Source organism: Diadema setosum, chromosome 20 (assembly GCF_964275005.1).
Source record: "Diadema setosum chromosome 20, eeDiaSeto1, whole genome shotgun sequence".
Taxonomy (NCBI): Eukaryota; Metazoa; Echinodermata; class Echinoidea; order Diadematoida; family Diadematidae; genus Diadema; species Diadema setosum.
The window spans coordinates 35,415,760-35,433,848 of NC_092704.1; the positions used below are offsets into that span (position 1 = coordinate 35,415,760).

The 18,089-nt window shown below is 36.8% G+C and overlaps 1 protein-coding gene across 1 annotated transcript in view; it reads left to right on the plus strand.

The window, feature by feature from the left end:
• LOC140243732 (rho GTPase-activating protein 21-like) overlaps nt 1–18,089 on the plus strand; it is a 115,144-nt gene that overhangs the window by 82,440 nt on the left and 14,615 nt on the right. The window contains exons 9-10 of the mRNA XM_072323397.1: nt 7,910–8,038; nt 9,395–9,463. Of these exons, the coding sequence (XP_072179498.1) occupies nt 7,910–8,038; nt 9,395–9,463 (198 nt within the window). The remainder of the gene's footprint in view (nt 1–7,909; nt 8,039–9,394; nt 9,464–18,089) is intronic.

Here is an 18,089-nt window from a genome sequence, read left to right on the forward strand (position 1 = left end):
CCATCAAATGGGCACCGGGCCCCAGGGGTCCCCCCCCCCCCCCTCCTGTAAGGAATCTTTACAGATTTTCTCTGGAACCAGAAGTGATTAAGGTAAGTTGATACAATGAGTCAGTATATTGATGACTGTTGTTTCAAGTTTGTTCATGGGAAAATCAGGGGTGCCCTACCCCCCCCCCCTTTCCACCCTCCTTGGGACCCAAGGAAGCTTGATGGGATTGGGGGGGGGGGGGGTGTCCAAATGTGTGCCTGAATTTTTATCTTGCTGAAAACAACATAATGGGTTTTCACCAAACTTGGCAAGTAGCATTACCATGGGGATAAGATTTCAAAGAATGGGCTCCATGCTTTCCCTGGGGAAACCTCCTAAATTAATGAATATTCAATAATGTTTTTCTCTAGTTCTAATCAAAAGTGATAGGGCTTTAAGTCTCCCCCCCCCCAAGCTGCATAATCCAACATTCTATAAAGTACAGTGTACTTAGTAGGTATTTTTTACCAGTGTGATGGAATATGTAAATGGACACCATGTCCCCACTCTCCAAGCTACCCCCACCATAAGTTTCCAATGTTCTCAGGTAAGAGTCTGCAAGAATGCATGGAAGGTGAACTTGCGATACTCAGGTGAGCGCGTGACCCCTGGGTCTCTTGTTTGACTGTTGACTCACTCAGTGACTGATACACTGATGTTGCACACATTCTAGTAGTTTAGACATATTATTTCCAAATATTACGTCAGTAAGGGTGCATCATGTGCATTATATACTGTATCTACCTATCATATCCTTAAGTACTGAAAAGGTTTATTTACTATTTAGACCTGTATCACAGTAGATTCATGGAAAATTATTAATAATATTTCAACTGGAAATTATGCCAGTTTGTACTTGTGCAGTACTTGTGTAGTATTGTTCTATGCAGACATTTCAGATAACAGAGGAATCACATCTAGTAGCTGGCATTATGAATGAATTTTATTAAGTGGAATGAAGTGCATTGGTTAATGTAATGGGTTGGATAGACTTATTGTACAAATTTATTTTAAAAGAATCAGTAATGAGTCTTTACTTGTATTAGATATGCACTCTGAATTTCTTGAAAATACAGACATCATATGTGATGAGTAGTGTGAATGAAAGCATTTGTGATACCTCTAGGGAAGGTCACACAAAACACTCATCTGTTCCATGTTTGATGAGAATTATCAGGACCGGTATCCTTCCTTTCATTGTATCACCTGATACATGGTGCTGGAGGATACTTGTGATTTAGCGGTGTTATGCTGATGACACTGCTTCGTCACATTAAGTGTGCCTAATACTGGCTACATTTCGTGAAGAATCTTCTTCAAATTGGGTATGAAGGTGTATCATTAATTGAAAACAAACAAACAAACGAAATTAAGTTCCCTGTGATGTTTGGTGGTAGCACCCTCCTTTGTCTTGTTTCACATACACAAAAAAGATTGATCTTTGAGGGTCTGCTTGTGTCCACTTCACTATCCTCATTTCTTGACAGATTTTGTTGAAGTTTTGTACAGAGGCCTTTCTTGTCAAATATGAACCCCTATAATTTTTGGTGATGATGCTCCCAATGTTCTGCCTTTTACAGGGCCAAAGTCAGCCACTATGTTATATTTCTTGTGTGCCTTATACCATGCACATTTCTTTTTTCAGAACCCTTATGGAGGTGCATCATGGTCAAACTTAGATCCCTTATTGTGTTTTGGTGATGCTGCCCATAGTGTTCTATCTTTGATAGGGTCAAAGGTCACATTTTAGTCACTGTGTGTGTGTGTGTGTGTGTGTATGTGTGGCATATGGGTTGCATTTCTTGATGGATTTTGTTCAGTTCTGATATGGAAGTGTGCTATTTAAAAATCTAGCCACCAGAAACTGTCTGTAGTAGCACCATCACTCATTCTGTCTGCATACAAAATTGTTGAGTTTTCAAGTTCTCTTTGTCTGCCCTCTATTTAATTGGACACCTTTCTCAATGGATTTCAGTCAAGTTTTTTTAATGGAGATGTATCATTGCCAAATCTTGACCCCTTCTACTAGTTTTGGTTATGCTGGTCCCTATGTTCTGCCTTTAATTAGGTAAAAAGCCTGCACCATGTTTTATTATTTTCTTGTTGGTGCTCTATCATCTACATTTCTGGATTTTTTGTGTTTTCAAAACGTATGTAAACCTGCATCATGGTGAAATTTAGATCTTTTTTTTTTTTTTTAATGCTGCTCCCAGCTGTCCGCCTTTCATAAGGTGAAAAGTCACATTTTGGTGGGTGTCTTGTTTGTGCCATTCGGAAGGTGTTTCATGATAGATACTGATGAATGTGGATGCATCGTTATAAACTCTACATGCCTGCTGTTTTTTGGTGATGCTGCCCTCAGTAGGCAATCTGCTGCCATCTCACATTTCTGTGTGGGCTCTGAGAGCTGCATATGAAAGATCTCTGTAAAACTTTGCATGAAGGTCCATCATAGTCAAATCTGCCTTTTTCTTATAAATAATACTTCCTTCAGTGTCTTGCCATTTATATTGTCAAGCCTGATATTCAGTTTAATGTCTTATGTGTGCTCCATAGGCCACATTTCTTAGATCTCTTTCAATACCAAGTTACAGGGTATTTGACATTGGGGGGGGGGGGGGTGGCTACCTCATACACACAGACACACACACACATAAGTCTTACTTATGATTCTTTCTCATAAAGACTGTTCTTTCCACTTTCCTCTTTGTATGATGAGTCTTAGATCTAGCATTATGCCCTTAATAAGCCAGTTGTATTGGCCCTTTCTTTCTTAGTTATTATACCCCCGCCAAACGAAGTTTGAAGGGGGTATATAGGAATTAGCGGACGGTCGGTCGGTCGGTCGGGCGGGCGGGCGGTCGGTCGGGCGGTCGGGCGGTCAGGCGGTCGGTCCGTTCCAAATCTTGCGTCGCGAACTACATGTACTTCCTCAGTTTTCAACCGATTCCCATAAAACTTGGCACAGATGTGTGCCTTGGGTTGTAGATGTGCAAGACGTATTTTTTACAGTACCCAAAAGTACGTTGCCATGGTAACGGCATATTATGGGCAAAAATGGGTACAAATCTTGCGTCGCGAACTCCTCCCACAGTTTTTGATCAATTTTTATGAAATTAGGTACAGATGTTCATCTGAATATGTTAATGTGCAAGACACATATTTCCGTAGTGGCAAAAAGTGCATTGCCATGGTAACGGCATGTTATTGGTAAAATATAGGGCAAAATGCTTCATGGCAAAACTGCTTCATCAGTGTTCTTCCAATTCTCATGGAATTCATATTGAATGTTTGTCTTAGGATATAGGTCAGCATGACACATTTCTTGACAGTTACAAAAAGTATGTTGCCATGGTAACACGCTAACATATTATGAGCCAAAATGATGGAAAATTTTGTGTTGCAAACTACTTCCTCAGTTTTTGCCCAATTTCCATGAAACTTGGTACAGATGTGTGCCTTTGGTTGTAGATGTGCAAGACGCATTTTTCGACAGTACCCAAAAGTACGTTGCCATGGTAACGGCATATTAATGGCAGAAGATCAAGGAAAGATCTTGCGGATTTAACTACTTCCTCAGTTTTTTTACCAAAGTTTATGAAATGTTGTTTTGACCAAAGCTTATGAAATGTTGTTTGGCGGGGGTATAACCAGTCGCTGTAGCGACATTTCTAGTTATATCAAGTTTTCTTTATGTTCAGGTTTTAGGTTTTCTTTGCATTCTATACTTTAAAATAGAAACAAGAAATGAGAGAAGGCAAGAACAAACACAGGAGCAAATTATGTGTGTCCCATTTCCTGTCTTAATCCCTCATGAAGCCAGTATATCCTGCTTACCTCCATCTACCTTGATTGAAGTTTGGTCATTGATACCATAGATCAGGGAATTATTGTCTGTAGTTCCTGTTAAAGCACAAAGAGAAAGGTGAAAGAAAAGGTGACTCACCTCAAGAACTAACAGAGCTCTTTTTGATTTTACTCTATTATACTGTTAAAGAAAGCAATTTTTCACATGTACATGAAGTCTTGATCATATCATGTCATGTCAGAAAATGGAAAGCATAAATCCCTTTAATAGTGACAGGAAGCTGATAAAAATGTTTAAAGTGCACAGTCAGTGTTCAGAATTTCTAAAAAGTGAAAAATATCCATTGATTTGGATGATAACAGTTAAGATACGGAACTCATGACAAAAAAGAAAAGAAAAGGAAAACCAAAACAAAAATACAAAGTTCATTGTCAGTACTTCAACCTATCCATGATATTAACAGGTTTCAGTTGATGTGGTCTCATATCAAAACATTCCAAAGTCCACAACCCTGTATGTTACTGCATATTTTAACATATTTGGAACACAGTTTTAGCACATGTTACTTCCTTCAAGGTATGGTACAAAGACTCAATTTGGATTTTATTAATATGAGAGAGACAACTCTCTCAGCTGAAGAAAAATGCAGCTAGAGATAAGGGGGAGGTAGATAGTGTTGCAGGAAATACTGTGCGGATATAACTGATATGGACATATGTTTATGTATTCCGCATCCACCAAGTTTTTTTTTTCTCTCTCTCTCTCTCTCTCTCTCTGTGGAGAAGGAAGCAGTGCTAGTTTTACCACGTGCAAAGTCTTTTACAGTGTGGGATATTGGCAGAACAAGGTTTGAAGTCCAGTGTGACTGTGAGCTATTCCATGATGAAACAATAAAAGTTTGTCTCTTATACAACTGTACTTCAAGAATCTACCCTTTGATGTGATCAGTAGAACAGGTTGTGGAGCACTTTGGGTGTTGTGCCATTCTGGAGCTGATATTGATAGGAACCCCATTTTGATTGAAGAAAAGGAAGTGCTGGAGCTAAGATTATTGGAGCCTTTATTTTGAAGTATCAACAAACTGCTAGTTGAGCAGAGTTGGAGTGCAGTTTTGATGGGATTGTTTGGAATCAGTTTGATAACATGATGCAGTAATTTTGTTTGTATGTGATTGATTAGCAAATCAGAAGTCAGTCTGGATGGAGGATGGAATATAACATCTCTATGTCTTTGATACTGATAGCATGTTTTGTGAATAGTAGGAGTCCACCTTAAATGTGTTTTAACAGGACATCAAGTATTTCAAGAGGTAAGAACCTGTGTGATCGTTGTCTTTTGTTTTGTTTTCAACAGCTTCTAAATGAGATGCTGGCATAGATCTGTTTTCAGCAGTGCTTGTATTGCAATTTTGTGAGATATTTTGTAAAATATCACAAGCCTGGCACAAAGAATTGATGGATATTTGTAGCTGATTGCTACATTCTGCTGATGTTGATATAGTGGCATTTTGCACGATGTCATCTTCCCTATTAAACAAAGTGTTACACCAGCTGAATAAAGTGCCTTGAGTATAGAGTCAGGGTACTTAAAGCAAAAAGGGTAACGTGTTATGGACATAGAATTAATCTGTCTACATCAGGGTGTCCCGTCAGTCTTACCTCAGGTGAGCCATCACTCTGGATACCCCAGGGATTTTCGTGGATGGTTGGCAAGTAAATGTCATGGCCACACTCCAATTTATCGTGGCTCCAGCCCACCAGGGTTTAGTTGTACACAGACTCTATGTGCTGTCTTGGGTACAGTGTGGCTAAGAGTTTTCAGACTGAATCCAGCATATTGCCATGCCATTTTTGGCTCATTTGCAATTTTCTTGTCACTTGAAACAGCTGCTTGTTTAGCTTCAATCACAAATTGATGTGCATCCATCAGTAGTGATTAGGTAGATGTGTTAAGATTCTATTTTTTTTTTCTTTTTTTGTTGTTGCAAAGACATGTGTCATTCAGGACAATGGAGAAGATGCCTGCTAAAAAGTTTACAAATAGCAGAACACACACACACACATAGAAAGTAAAACTATAAATGTTTCTTAGATAGTATTTGTTAACCAAATTGGGTTAAATTTGTTTAATGTTTATTAAATCGGTAGAGCTTTACTGCAGTGAAATCATTAAATAATTGCAATTCTACTTCTTGTTCTAGTTGATTCTAATAATAGAGTTAAATCAAACAAAGGGAATGACAAGTTTTCTTAGAGTTTGACATGAGATTAACAAGTTATGGGATTTAAAAGTTTATAAAATGTTTTCATTAAAAAGGAATATGAGTTGCAATGAAATACACTGTATGCAAATTATATCAGATGTCATCCTTTATTCATCTCCCACTAACCTACTACCAAATTTTTACTGAATTTCCTGTTTTCAAATGAAAGCAACAAGAAAACTTCTGTCTTTTTTAAATCAAATTATTGTAGTGTTGTGACACCTAAGCAGTGCTGACTTGAGGGATGCCATGATTATAAGCTGTTACATTACTCAATAGAAAACATGATATTTGTATGAAATGAAAAGTTTGTGTGAGAACCAATAACAGAATGGTGAGAGGATGCATCATGGCCGTATCCATCAAATCTTACCATTCTCAGACATGCATGAGACTTCAAAATTCTATGACCCTTGCATTTTATGTCTGATTCTGCTGGAACTTTCACCTTTTTACATGTACATTGTATGTCCAATTCTCGTAGAACTTTACCATTCTGTTTTACTCAATTCATCAAAGTCAATTTAATGTGAAATAGAACTGTACTTTAGATACAGTCTCTGGAGGATATCCACACACTACATATTATGAATATATATGATATACTTATATTTATAGTGACCCAAATATGTACTGCACTTTCACTCTAATGTGTTAGGGTGAGCCATGAGAGTCTATTTCAATTTGTGAGCCATGTAACCGATATGGTCGTGTAATAACAGGAAATAAGGAAATATATTATGTCTACATCCGTTTTGCCTTATGGGACGTTATTAATTAAACAGCACATTTGTCACTTCCACTCATCTCTTTACAAGGTTCTTCTCGTCATATCCTGCTCATTTTGTTGTATTCACACTAATTCACATTGTACAGAAGACCAGCGTTGTTAAATGAGGCATGTGTTTGGCATAGCTTCATGTCAGCCTTCTTATTACATGATGTGAGAGCTGCATCAAAGAATGGGTCTTTAAAAGACTTACTTGGTGCCAGCAAGATAAGGTCTTAAAGAGACCTTTGAGGTTAATGACTTCATTTCTCTTGTCTTGCCTGAGGCAGCATCCATGTACCTTAATGAGAGGTCTGTGATACATTTTCCGTATTCATCCAAGATTTTATTTTTTTTGTGTGTCCAGAATAGCAGCAGCACAAAATAAATTTGCACTGCTTCCTTGATTACACTATCTGTGTGATTTTTGTTTTGTTTATCTAGACCCCTCTATTAATCTCATTTGAGTGTATATTAGTTAATCTCTATAACTCTTCTACACTATGTACAGATGTATTTCAATGCCATCAAATGAAAATGTATACTTCTGCTTTCTGTGGATCACACAACGTGATAACTATCATTTCGTATACGAGATTTTCCCTTTCAGGACTTCTTTGTATGACTACAGGTCTATGCACTTTTTCATTTTTATACATGCATATTTGTACTTCTTTTGTTTTCTTTGTTGTTATTATTATTATTATTATTATCATTATTATTATTGTTATTATTATCATTATTATTATTATTGGTATTATTATTATTATCGTTATTATTATTATTATTATTATTATTATTATTATTATTATTATTATTATTATTACTTTTTATTACTTTTTAATTATCATTTATTCATTTATTTATTTATTTATTTATTTATTCATTCATTCTTTCATTTATTTATTTTTTTTTTTCACAATGGCAGTCCAGTGTTAGTATTTACCTTGCTGCAGATTTCACTATTGATTTGCTTGTGTGGTTATTCTTGTGCCAAAATGAATAATACTTCCAAACTCTCTTATCTTTTCTCTTTTAGCCTCTGAGCCTGTTAGATCAACCTATTAGTCTCAATGGCTCCAATGTTGGAATTGCCTATGAGTACATCAAGAAGAGAAGGAATGTCATCAAACTCACCAATAGCATTGGCTTTACAATTCTACTGCAGGTATTTTATTATACATTTTTTATTCTCATTTTCCTCTCATTCAATACCCTTTTTAAATTCTATTTTTCAATAGTTAACATTAATTCAATTTCCTGTTCTACTTCTATTGAATTTCTCTTACTCCAGCAAGCCAGCTCAAGCTGATATTTTTTCATTTGTGCACTTCTTTTAAAAGTAAACAGGAAACCTTTGCTATATTTGTGGCACATAAATACTTTTATGACACCTTGAAAATATTTAATGCTCCTAACAGCTACATGGCTTGTGAGTGTCTATGCAGCTTTTCCCTCCAGCAGTATTATTACCATGGTTTTTCTAATTTTAACTTGCATCCTTGTTTGTGAAGTATTTTCATGCCTTTATCCCCAGGCATGTGCTTGTTTGTCTCTCTCATGGATATATGAGGCTGTTTTTCCTACGATACCTTCTTCAATTTTTGGTTGTGTGTTACTTAATTCCTTGCTTTAATAAATGGCTTCTACCTGTAAACAACAAGTCTTTCATAACTGTCAAGATAACGAAATGTCTTGTTTTATACTTTTCATGTACATATGATAGGATGCTTTTATAATTTTTTTTTTTTTTTTATACTGGTTATATGACTGGATTTAGTGCTAAATTTTGTCTTTTAGTTTTCTGATATATATGCTACGTTCAATTACCTTCTGTCTTTTCTGTAACTCAGCATGTTATAAGTATCATCTACAGATTTTTATCAAGTCATATCATTGCATCACAAATTCTTTCTTGACTGTTTATACCCTGTATGACCCCACATCCCTTCTTTCAGCCTTGAAAAGCTGTCTGTTTTGTCTTAAACATTGATCATATATTTATTTATATCATTTCCTGTATTGAATTCAGCTGATACGGTTTGAAAGATACTTTACGTATGTGTACATCTTTGTGGACAGCCAGTAGTTGATTACAGTAGACAAGAGCTTAAGACCACGTCTTTTCTTAAAAAAAAAAGTGTGTTGGTCTTAAAGCTAGTAATGCATTGTTTGCTAGCAGAGTACCTTCCACAATTAGTTGTGACGTGACAAGCGTGTGGATTAACCTCTTTGTGTAGGCTGTGGCTAGGATACATGAGTAGGGCATCATATCCTGTGAGTCGACAGTGGATACTATCGTGTTAACTGCCTCTTATGAGATAAACAGCCAGTCTTGTCATGGGCTTGGTAGGATTAACATGCCTTATGGTATAAATATGTACCTGTCCTAGATGGGCAAGCTAATAATGATTATTGGTGTGGTTTTCTGGATGACAAACATTGCCACCTGTCACAAGGGTAGGAAGAGTTTCTCTTTTTTCCCCTGTTCTTATTTGATTTTTGTTTGTGTGTTCCTCCTTAGGTCAGTGATAGGGATACGATGCTGGCATGGATTAAGGTGATGCAAGAACACAACAATCCAAGCCAAAGCGTAAGTATGGAACCAGTGATATTTTGAAATGTTATACCTTCATTATGGATATGAAGAAGAAGGGAATTTATGTGCTCCAGGGCAGCAAAGACAGCCATTGGAGAAGGAAAATGAAGGGACAGATTTATATCCAATTATAATCATAATCCTTATGTACACATTGTATACACGTATGTACTGCATACTTTCAATCTCCCATGTGACTTTGAAATTCGCCTTTAAAAAGCTGCTCCAACCATGTAGAAGAAACAAACTTGATGCTCAGGAAAACACTAAATTTAAAGGACAAGTTCACCTTCATTAAAATAAGGATTGAGAGAATGTAGCAATATTAGTAGAACACATCATTGAAAGTTTGAGGAAGATCGGACAATTCGTTCAAAAGTTATGAATTTTTGAAGTTTTTGTGCAGTCACCGCTGGATGAGAAGACTACTGCAGTGTATGATGTCACATGCGTACAACAATATAAGGAAAATATGGAGAATTTCACAAAATTTCATCATTTGAAAAAAGTACACATTTCCTTGACTCGTTTCTGACATATGTTATATGTTATATGGGTAATATTATTCCCATTGCCTTTAGAAAGAGGCAAGTCAAGTGCTCTTTTATTATGCGAAAAAAGTGAAAATATGTTGAATTTTCTTTACATCTTCTTTATACTGTTGTACTCATATGACATCACGAGCCTTAGTAGTCTCCTCATCCAGCTGTTCCAACACAAAAGTTTTAAAAATTCATAACTTTTGCATTGATTGTCCAATTTTTCTCAAACTTTCACTGATGTGTTCTACTAATATTGCTGCATTCTCTTAATCCTTATGTTAATGAAGGTGAACTTGTCCTTTAAGAAACTTGTGGATTCCTTTAGAACAAGACAATGTCATCATATTCTCATTGTTTCCTTCACAAGTTTTGCACTTCCAATTTGTGCCATCTTGCTTGTTACATTTTTTCCATTTGGAAATAAAACTTTAAACAAATCGTAGTGGGTTTTGTCGTCATGAGACTCAGAAGTAAAACCATTAACCTATCTTAGTTAACCATTTGACCAGACCTTTTTAATTTTTATCAGATTCCATGTCTTGTTTCTTCTCATAAGTTCCAGTGCTGTGTGAGCTAAGAGTACTGACTTGTACTGAAGGAAGAGTTAACCTACTCTGCTATTTTTGATGCTTATTAAAGTCTAGTCACACAGGATGCTATGTAAGTTGAAAATTCCAGCTGCCATTGTTCAGGGATGGTAACTCTGATACCTCATTGAGGGTTTGTCTTCATACTTCTGTTGACACCCTACTGAAGGAATCTGGACTGCAGTACACTTGTCCTTCATGTAAAGGTCTTTGGTTTCTGACTGCATAGTCGATGTGTTATGCAGCCCTAGATAACATTGAAATATATATGACAGATTTGAGATCATTCTCTAGAAACAAGTTTGAAACAGCTCTCTCAGATTCTTCTTCTATGTTGGGTGATAATCCCAAGACAATGTAGACATGATATTCACAACACGTGTCATAATAGCATGGGCTTAGCTGAAGGGACTCTCTCAAGATGGTGATTGCAGTGTAAATGTCAGGTGATATCACCAAGGTCTTGTATGACTTGAATTGTGGATCCCAACCTTCTCAGTTTCACTGGTAGGGTGTCTCATTATGTCAGCACATTGTTAGTGTTCATGACTTGTTTGGGTGTAGTCTTCATACTCCCCTGAGATCAATCTTTAGTACAGGTATTGATATCAACCATGCTGTCAAAGATGTCTAGAAGGCTTGACTGACATAGCAGGTTCCAAGTTGCTCATGGGGCATAAAGTCTATGACCTCTTGAGCACAGTTAATAACAGCAGTAGGCCGATATGAATTGTGTCATACCTGCACTTATACATCTATATGACTAGTGTAATACAACACTATTGGCACACTGCCCTCTTTCATGAAGACCTCTGTGTTACATTGCAAGAACAGTGTCCCTTCTAACATTTGGTCATACATTATATTAGTTTCACAGTGTTATTCCAAATGCCAATTAGAGGTGAAATGCTTCTTGTGTCTCAAGAGATATATTTAGTGTTTTACACTTAATACTAGTGTCTCTCTAGCTGCAATGAATGAATACTGTAAAACATGATATATTCGTGGCATGAATTTTCTGCGAATTGGAGACGATGGCCTTTTTTGCAGCATGAAATATTCGCGAACTGCCACTGGCATTCAATGCATATAGTGTATAAAAGAACGTTTGCGTGCATTTTAATTTCGCGAATCTTTGCGCTTGCGAAATTCGCAAAATTTAAATGCACACGAACATTCCTCGTTTTACAGTATTCAGGGTGAACCAATCATTACAGTTACATTTGTGGCATAGAAAAGCCTGCATTTTGCTGTTTTAATAAAGAAAAGAGTAAGTGGTGATGTAATGATGCATCAAGGTAAGTCAGTAGGAACAGTTTGTTTAGAGTGTGTAAAATAACTCTGAAGGGTGTACAGTGCTTTCTGTCCCCCCCCCCCCCAATTATTCTCAAGTTATCATGATGTAGCAACAAACATATATATGCTCTAAAACACATGTAAACTGGATCTATCAAAGGTTAAAAATCAACACATAATCAAGGGAAGTCAAAAGTGCATTCATCAGTCTATTTTAAGCCAACAATGGGAGTTCTTTATAAATTACAAAATGATAATGATATTAGGGATCATTTCACACTTTGCATATAAGCAATTGGAGTAGTGGCAAATACAAATTATGCATTTCAAGCAAGTTGTGTTAAGTGACGATAAATGGTCAGACACATTGCAAGACAATATACTTCTGGTTTCATACATTCATTGAACCAGTGCATAGTAGAATTATCGATAGCCCTTCATCCCATATACGACATAGTATTCCCACTTCTATTAATGTCTTCATCATTCTGCAGGCGTTCTCATTTTTATGTGTAGTTGCCAGTGTTAGTGTAAACTGAGAATTGTTAGAGTGAACTATAGAACCGACAGTCAGGATCTCTTTTATTACTTCCTGTGGATTCTTGTTGGACCATTAGGTACTTCCACTTTCACCCACTACCTGGTTTTGTATGTCTCATGTGATCTCGGTATTCTTATCTTTAACAATGCTTCTATACGAGAAACATTTTATTCTTGATAAAAAGAATATTTTTACACTCATTCTTGTAGCATTCTGTTGTGTAATCACATAGCAACAACTGCAGATAGATTGTTTGCACCCTTTAAATAATTGAAATACTTATTGTAGTTGTCAGCTTTTAAATTTGTTTTTACCTCAGTCAAATATAATTTTTGTATCAAACTTTGCAGGCAACTGTGCGACACATAGTGGTTTCTTTTATACCGATAATGAAAAGTAATAACATACCTCTTTGTGTTTCAGTAAAACAGTTAATCAGGCTTCATTTACAATATGTTTGATAGTAAAAAGTTCTTTCACAAAATCTTAAATTCATCAACAATTATAAATTCTTCAACTTAAAAGTTATGAAAAGAAGCATGTCCCAAAGCAAAGTGTATGTGGATTGAAAGCCATAAGCCAAAAGTGTCAGTATACTGCAAGGAAGACATGTGATGGTTTTGTTAGCAGGGGATAGTCCATGTACTCTGACAGATCCTACATACTGCTATTACAAACAAACATCAGTATTATTTTTTTAATACTTGATGTTGATTTGTGTTATAGTGGTAGCTTGCTGTATTCTCCAAATATCTTCACATTTATTCTACATTTGATAATACTGAAGTCATATATAATACCACAAGAGATACATCTACATAGTGCTGTGTCTCTTATTCCCATGACTGATTATACTCCTTGTGATTCATTTGATGCTTCCTTTTCACTGCTTGCATTAACCTAATTTATTGAGGTAGATCTTTCCCTCTATCATTTGCAGTGGGAATGAAAATCCACGATTTTAGCAAAATAAGCAAAGTTCAGCATGATTGATTGTTTTTAAAACAGATTAGTGAGTGCAAATTTATATTTAGTTAATGTTACTTTTTGTGAACAAGTGCAACCTCAAAAATTAAAGCACAGTTTGCCAGATACTAGAAGTCTAACCTGGGTTTCAAGGCTACATAAAGATCCTCTTTTAGACTGTTATTGAATGGTGCTTATATTTAGAATGACTTTCACCTTACTTTCCCTGGCCCCATTCCCCACTTTGAAAGTACATTGACTCTATTGGTGTGGTGGCTGTGATATCAAGCCTCACATCCTCCTGTCTCTCCTGCCTTGTATAGCATCATCTGACTTCAGATCACAGCCCATCCTGACATTGAGAGAAGGAGGGGGAAGGTGTTGGGGGGGGGGGGGGGATGACCGGCCAGGCATTTTTCCCCCACTCTCTGGTTGGGTGATTCTGGCACCCACTGCTAACTCCCATCTCTCTCTGCCACTGGCTGGAATGCCTCAGTGGATGAAACATACATTGCACCTGTCATGACTGCCACATACTTGGCTGCGGAATTGACCGGAACTTGTTGGCTAGTGCTGCTGTGTTGCATCAGCTTCAAACAAGGGACGTCACACTTTTATCACACCATAGAAGCCAAATGGGTGTTAGGAGTGAAAGTGATATGAAATATTGGTCTTTCGGAGGATATTATTATGAATAGATTCCAAAGTGATAGAGAAGATGACTGAATGTTGTGTGATTGGCACATAGCGGTATACAATCCTCAGGGAGGACAGAGTAATTCATAACATGATACTTTAGATTTAATCCTTTCCGGTGTGGCCCATTGAATATTTTGCGGTAAACATGAAGATGTTCATGAAGAGATGTGAATTCTATGTGTTAATCACCACTACCAATACATAACCGCTACCAACGCACTACCGCTTCAAATTGTATTTAGTGTTGAATGATGTGTTAAAAATAGTCTGTCCAAACAAGACATGAAATGAAACACTTTTTTCCTGCAGTGAAAATGAAAGCTTGCATAAGATTTTTGTTGTTGGTTTTATTTCTGGAAAGGTTAGCAGCTTTGACACTGCACTTTCAATCTTGTATTTCTTTTGTATGTTGTGATTTTTAATGATGATTCAGAAAAACAGTTGTGTGGATGAAGTGATGACATGTCCAAGAATTGTGGTGATAGTGGTCAGTCTGCATTGGTGCAGAGGCGATTTCTTTGAAGTCTGTAAAGCTGCTAGTGCCATGGGTAAAAGAACAACTCTTGGCCAACATTCTAATTAATACCTTCCCTTCCTCTTCCTACCTGCTGAAATGAACATGATGTTATGAGAGCATATATGACAATGTTCTCCCAGACTGATTAGCAGCTGTCTCATGGTGTACTGAGAGATGGTTTGCAAGGAGTCAGAGAAAAAGGCTGGGGGATGTTACATCAGTCAGGAAGTGTGAAATAATTACATCCATGTAGCTTTCAAGTTGTATTCTCTGTAAGTTCTCATCAGGTTTATGCTGTAGGGTGGACAGAAAGACTTCTGCTTTTCATTCTGATTGAACCTTGCAATGGTATTTGAAATTGAATCCTCTGCTGTGCCAATGTGTCAGAGAATTTTGACAGAGCCTACTCTGATTTGACTCCCAAGGAAGCCATATTTGAGGTGGTAGAAGAAATCAGAATCTACAAATATAGACATTTGCTTATTGACTTGTATGCATGTGCCGTCATAGAAATGTTCAGACGTCATTCTGACGTGGTGATGTGCAGACTGCTGAGTGTATTCCTTCACTGAAACCATCCAAGCACCGCAGCCACTGGATTCACTGGACAGTGCAGTACTGGAGAAGACAGCCTCGTCAAGCTCATCTGGCTATTATTTCCCATGCAAACTTGGCACAGTTTGGGGAAAAAAATGCTAAGAAAAGACTTCTGGTGATATTGGTGAGGCTGTGAGGCAAAGTTTTGTCTACTGTTTGCTTCAACATCTGATCTTGAGAAGTATTGCCATCGTATTTCAAGGAATTGTTGCCAACTTTGCCTACCGGGTACAGGAAATGAGCAGCATTACAGCAGGCAGTTTAACTGCAGGATACTTACAAATTAACAAGCAGCGGGATTCTTGGCAGTGAATTTCAGTCCCATCGTCAATCGTTAGAAGGAAGTTCCTGTGTTTCTATGGAAACTGACATCACCTGTTGCACTAAGCATCACTGAGACTTGATTGACTTCACTCTAGCAAGGCTTACATTCTTCTCAGACCTACAATTGTGTAGTCATAGCACAGTGTGAAGAGCCATGGGTCCTATGTTTTTTGCTGCCGTATTTCCTTTCAGGGTAAGTAGTAAAGTCTGTGGAGAGAAGCAGTTACTCTGTCACATCTTAATGCATTGCTTATACTTTGTCAACAATTTCTGCCAGTTCCCACATAGATTGGGGTATACATTGTACTTAATGGTTCAGTAGGGAAGTCCTACATGGATTATTTAAAATTGATCAATTAACGAAATGAGACCATAAGGAACTCTTCAGAGATATGAATTGTATGGCTGCATGGAATTCAGCTTGTGTATAACTATACACAGCCCAGTCGCTATAAGGGCTGTACCGACGTGACCTACTAACACGAAGAGAGTTCAGTGATCGCATACGATCGCTTTGAATTTTGATACTTTAGATCATTTTTTTGTCACCTCAAATTCATCTAATGCGAATCTTCAATAATGAGACTTCATATCTATGCTATCAATATTGAAATGCACATTTTACAACTTACCGAAAATGATGATTGTATATATGCAGAATAAGCGAACGGTACATCGTCTTTCACGCCAGGCCATTTTGAATATCGGGTGGTATAATCTCTTTGGTAGCATGCAGCACGATTGACAGCTAATCTAGCGCGACCTTTTGAAAGGGCATTCAGATCATGTGACCTCCTGATATTCAAAATGGCCTGGCATGAAAGACGATGCACCGTTCGCTTATGCTGCATATAATCATCATTTTCGGTAAGTTGTAAAATGTGCATTTCAATATTGATAGCATACACTGTAGATATGAAGTCTCATTATTGAAGTTTCGCATTAGATGAGTTTGAGGTGACAAAAAAAATGATCTAAAGTATCAAAATTCAAAGCGATCGCATGCGATCGCTGAAATCTCTTCGTGTTACTTGGTCACGTCAGTACAGCCCTGTTGCTACTTACAGCGACTGGGCTGTGTATAGTTAGCTTGTGTAGAACCAAGACTGCATAATACAAACTTCTATATTAATCTAGTATTTGATGGAAGAATATGAGATTGTAGTATTCATACTGTGGAACATCTTACAGTGCTTTTTTTATCTTATTTTTTTTTATTGGGGGGGGGGAGGGGGATTGTCATTAATTAAATCAAGACTTGAGCAGCATTGATCTAAAAATGTTGTGAGGTGTAATCACCATCCTAGACATATGTTCATGCCATTTTCCGGCAATAGATAAATATTCAGTGTTTTCATTTGCGGTTAGAAACACCATTTGAAAAGCTAATAAAAGGGCAATTTGAAATTGAGTAATTAAAGGGAAGATAAACCCCAAGAACAATGTGGATTGAGTGAAAGCAGCAACATTAGTAGAACACATCAGTGAAAGTTTGAAGAAAATCGGACAATCGATGCAAAAGTTATGAATTTTTAAAGTTTTGGTGTTGGAACCGCTGGATGAGGAGACTACTAGAGGTTATGACGTATGAGTGGACTACAATATCAAGAAAATATAAAGAAAATACTACAAAAATCCATTTTTCATGAAAATTACAAATTCCATCAACTTGATATTGACATATGTTAAGGGTAGCAATCATTCCCCCTGCTTTCTGAAAGCGGTTGGTTTACTGCTCTTTCATAATTCTAGAAAAGTGAATTTTTGTTGAATATCCTTTATATTTTCTTTGTATTGTTTTCCACTCATACGTCATATCCTCTAGTAGTCTCCTTATCCAGCGGTTCCAACACCAAAACTTTAAAAATTCATAACTTTTGCATCGATTGTCCGATTTTTCTCAAACTTTCACTGATGTGTTCTACTAATGTTGCTGCTTTCACTCAATCCACATTGCTCTTTGGGTTTATCTTCCCTTTAAATATCTATTTTGAAACATGTTACATCACATGCCTTTAGATTTCTACTTTATGGAGCAAATAGTACAAAGCAGCTATCAGTGACAACGCGTGAATTTTAACTAGATGTTTACATAAACAGGCATCTCAGTTAGATGTTTACATAGACCTGGCATCTAAACAAATGTGTTTCAAACCATGTTCATATGTACACGCCTCTTGAAATGTGTTTTGAAACATAGTTCAGTCTTTCGAATGAGATAAACACAGCCATAGTCTATCATTCTGACATTAAGTTTATATGTGTATAAGCTGTCGTCTAATACAGAGTCTGTATAGTGTTTGTTTACATTTATTTTGCTTCTCAAGTCAAAGCAAACTACAATTATATTGTTGTAGAGAATGGTAAATAATTGTGAAGAATTTAACACAAAGTGTCTGAAGAGTTGTCATGATTGGAGGAGAAGTAAGGTGCTCAGTACATTGATATTGTGAGACATTTTTAGCTGCAAGGTAATTTCTTTTTGATGTTGCAACACTCTGCAACAAAATTGTAAGAACACATATTTGGCCATTATTTTGGCCATGGTGTG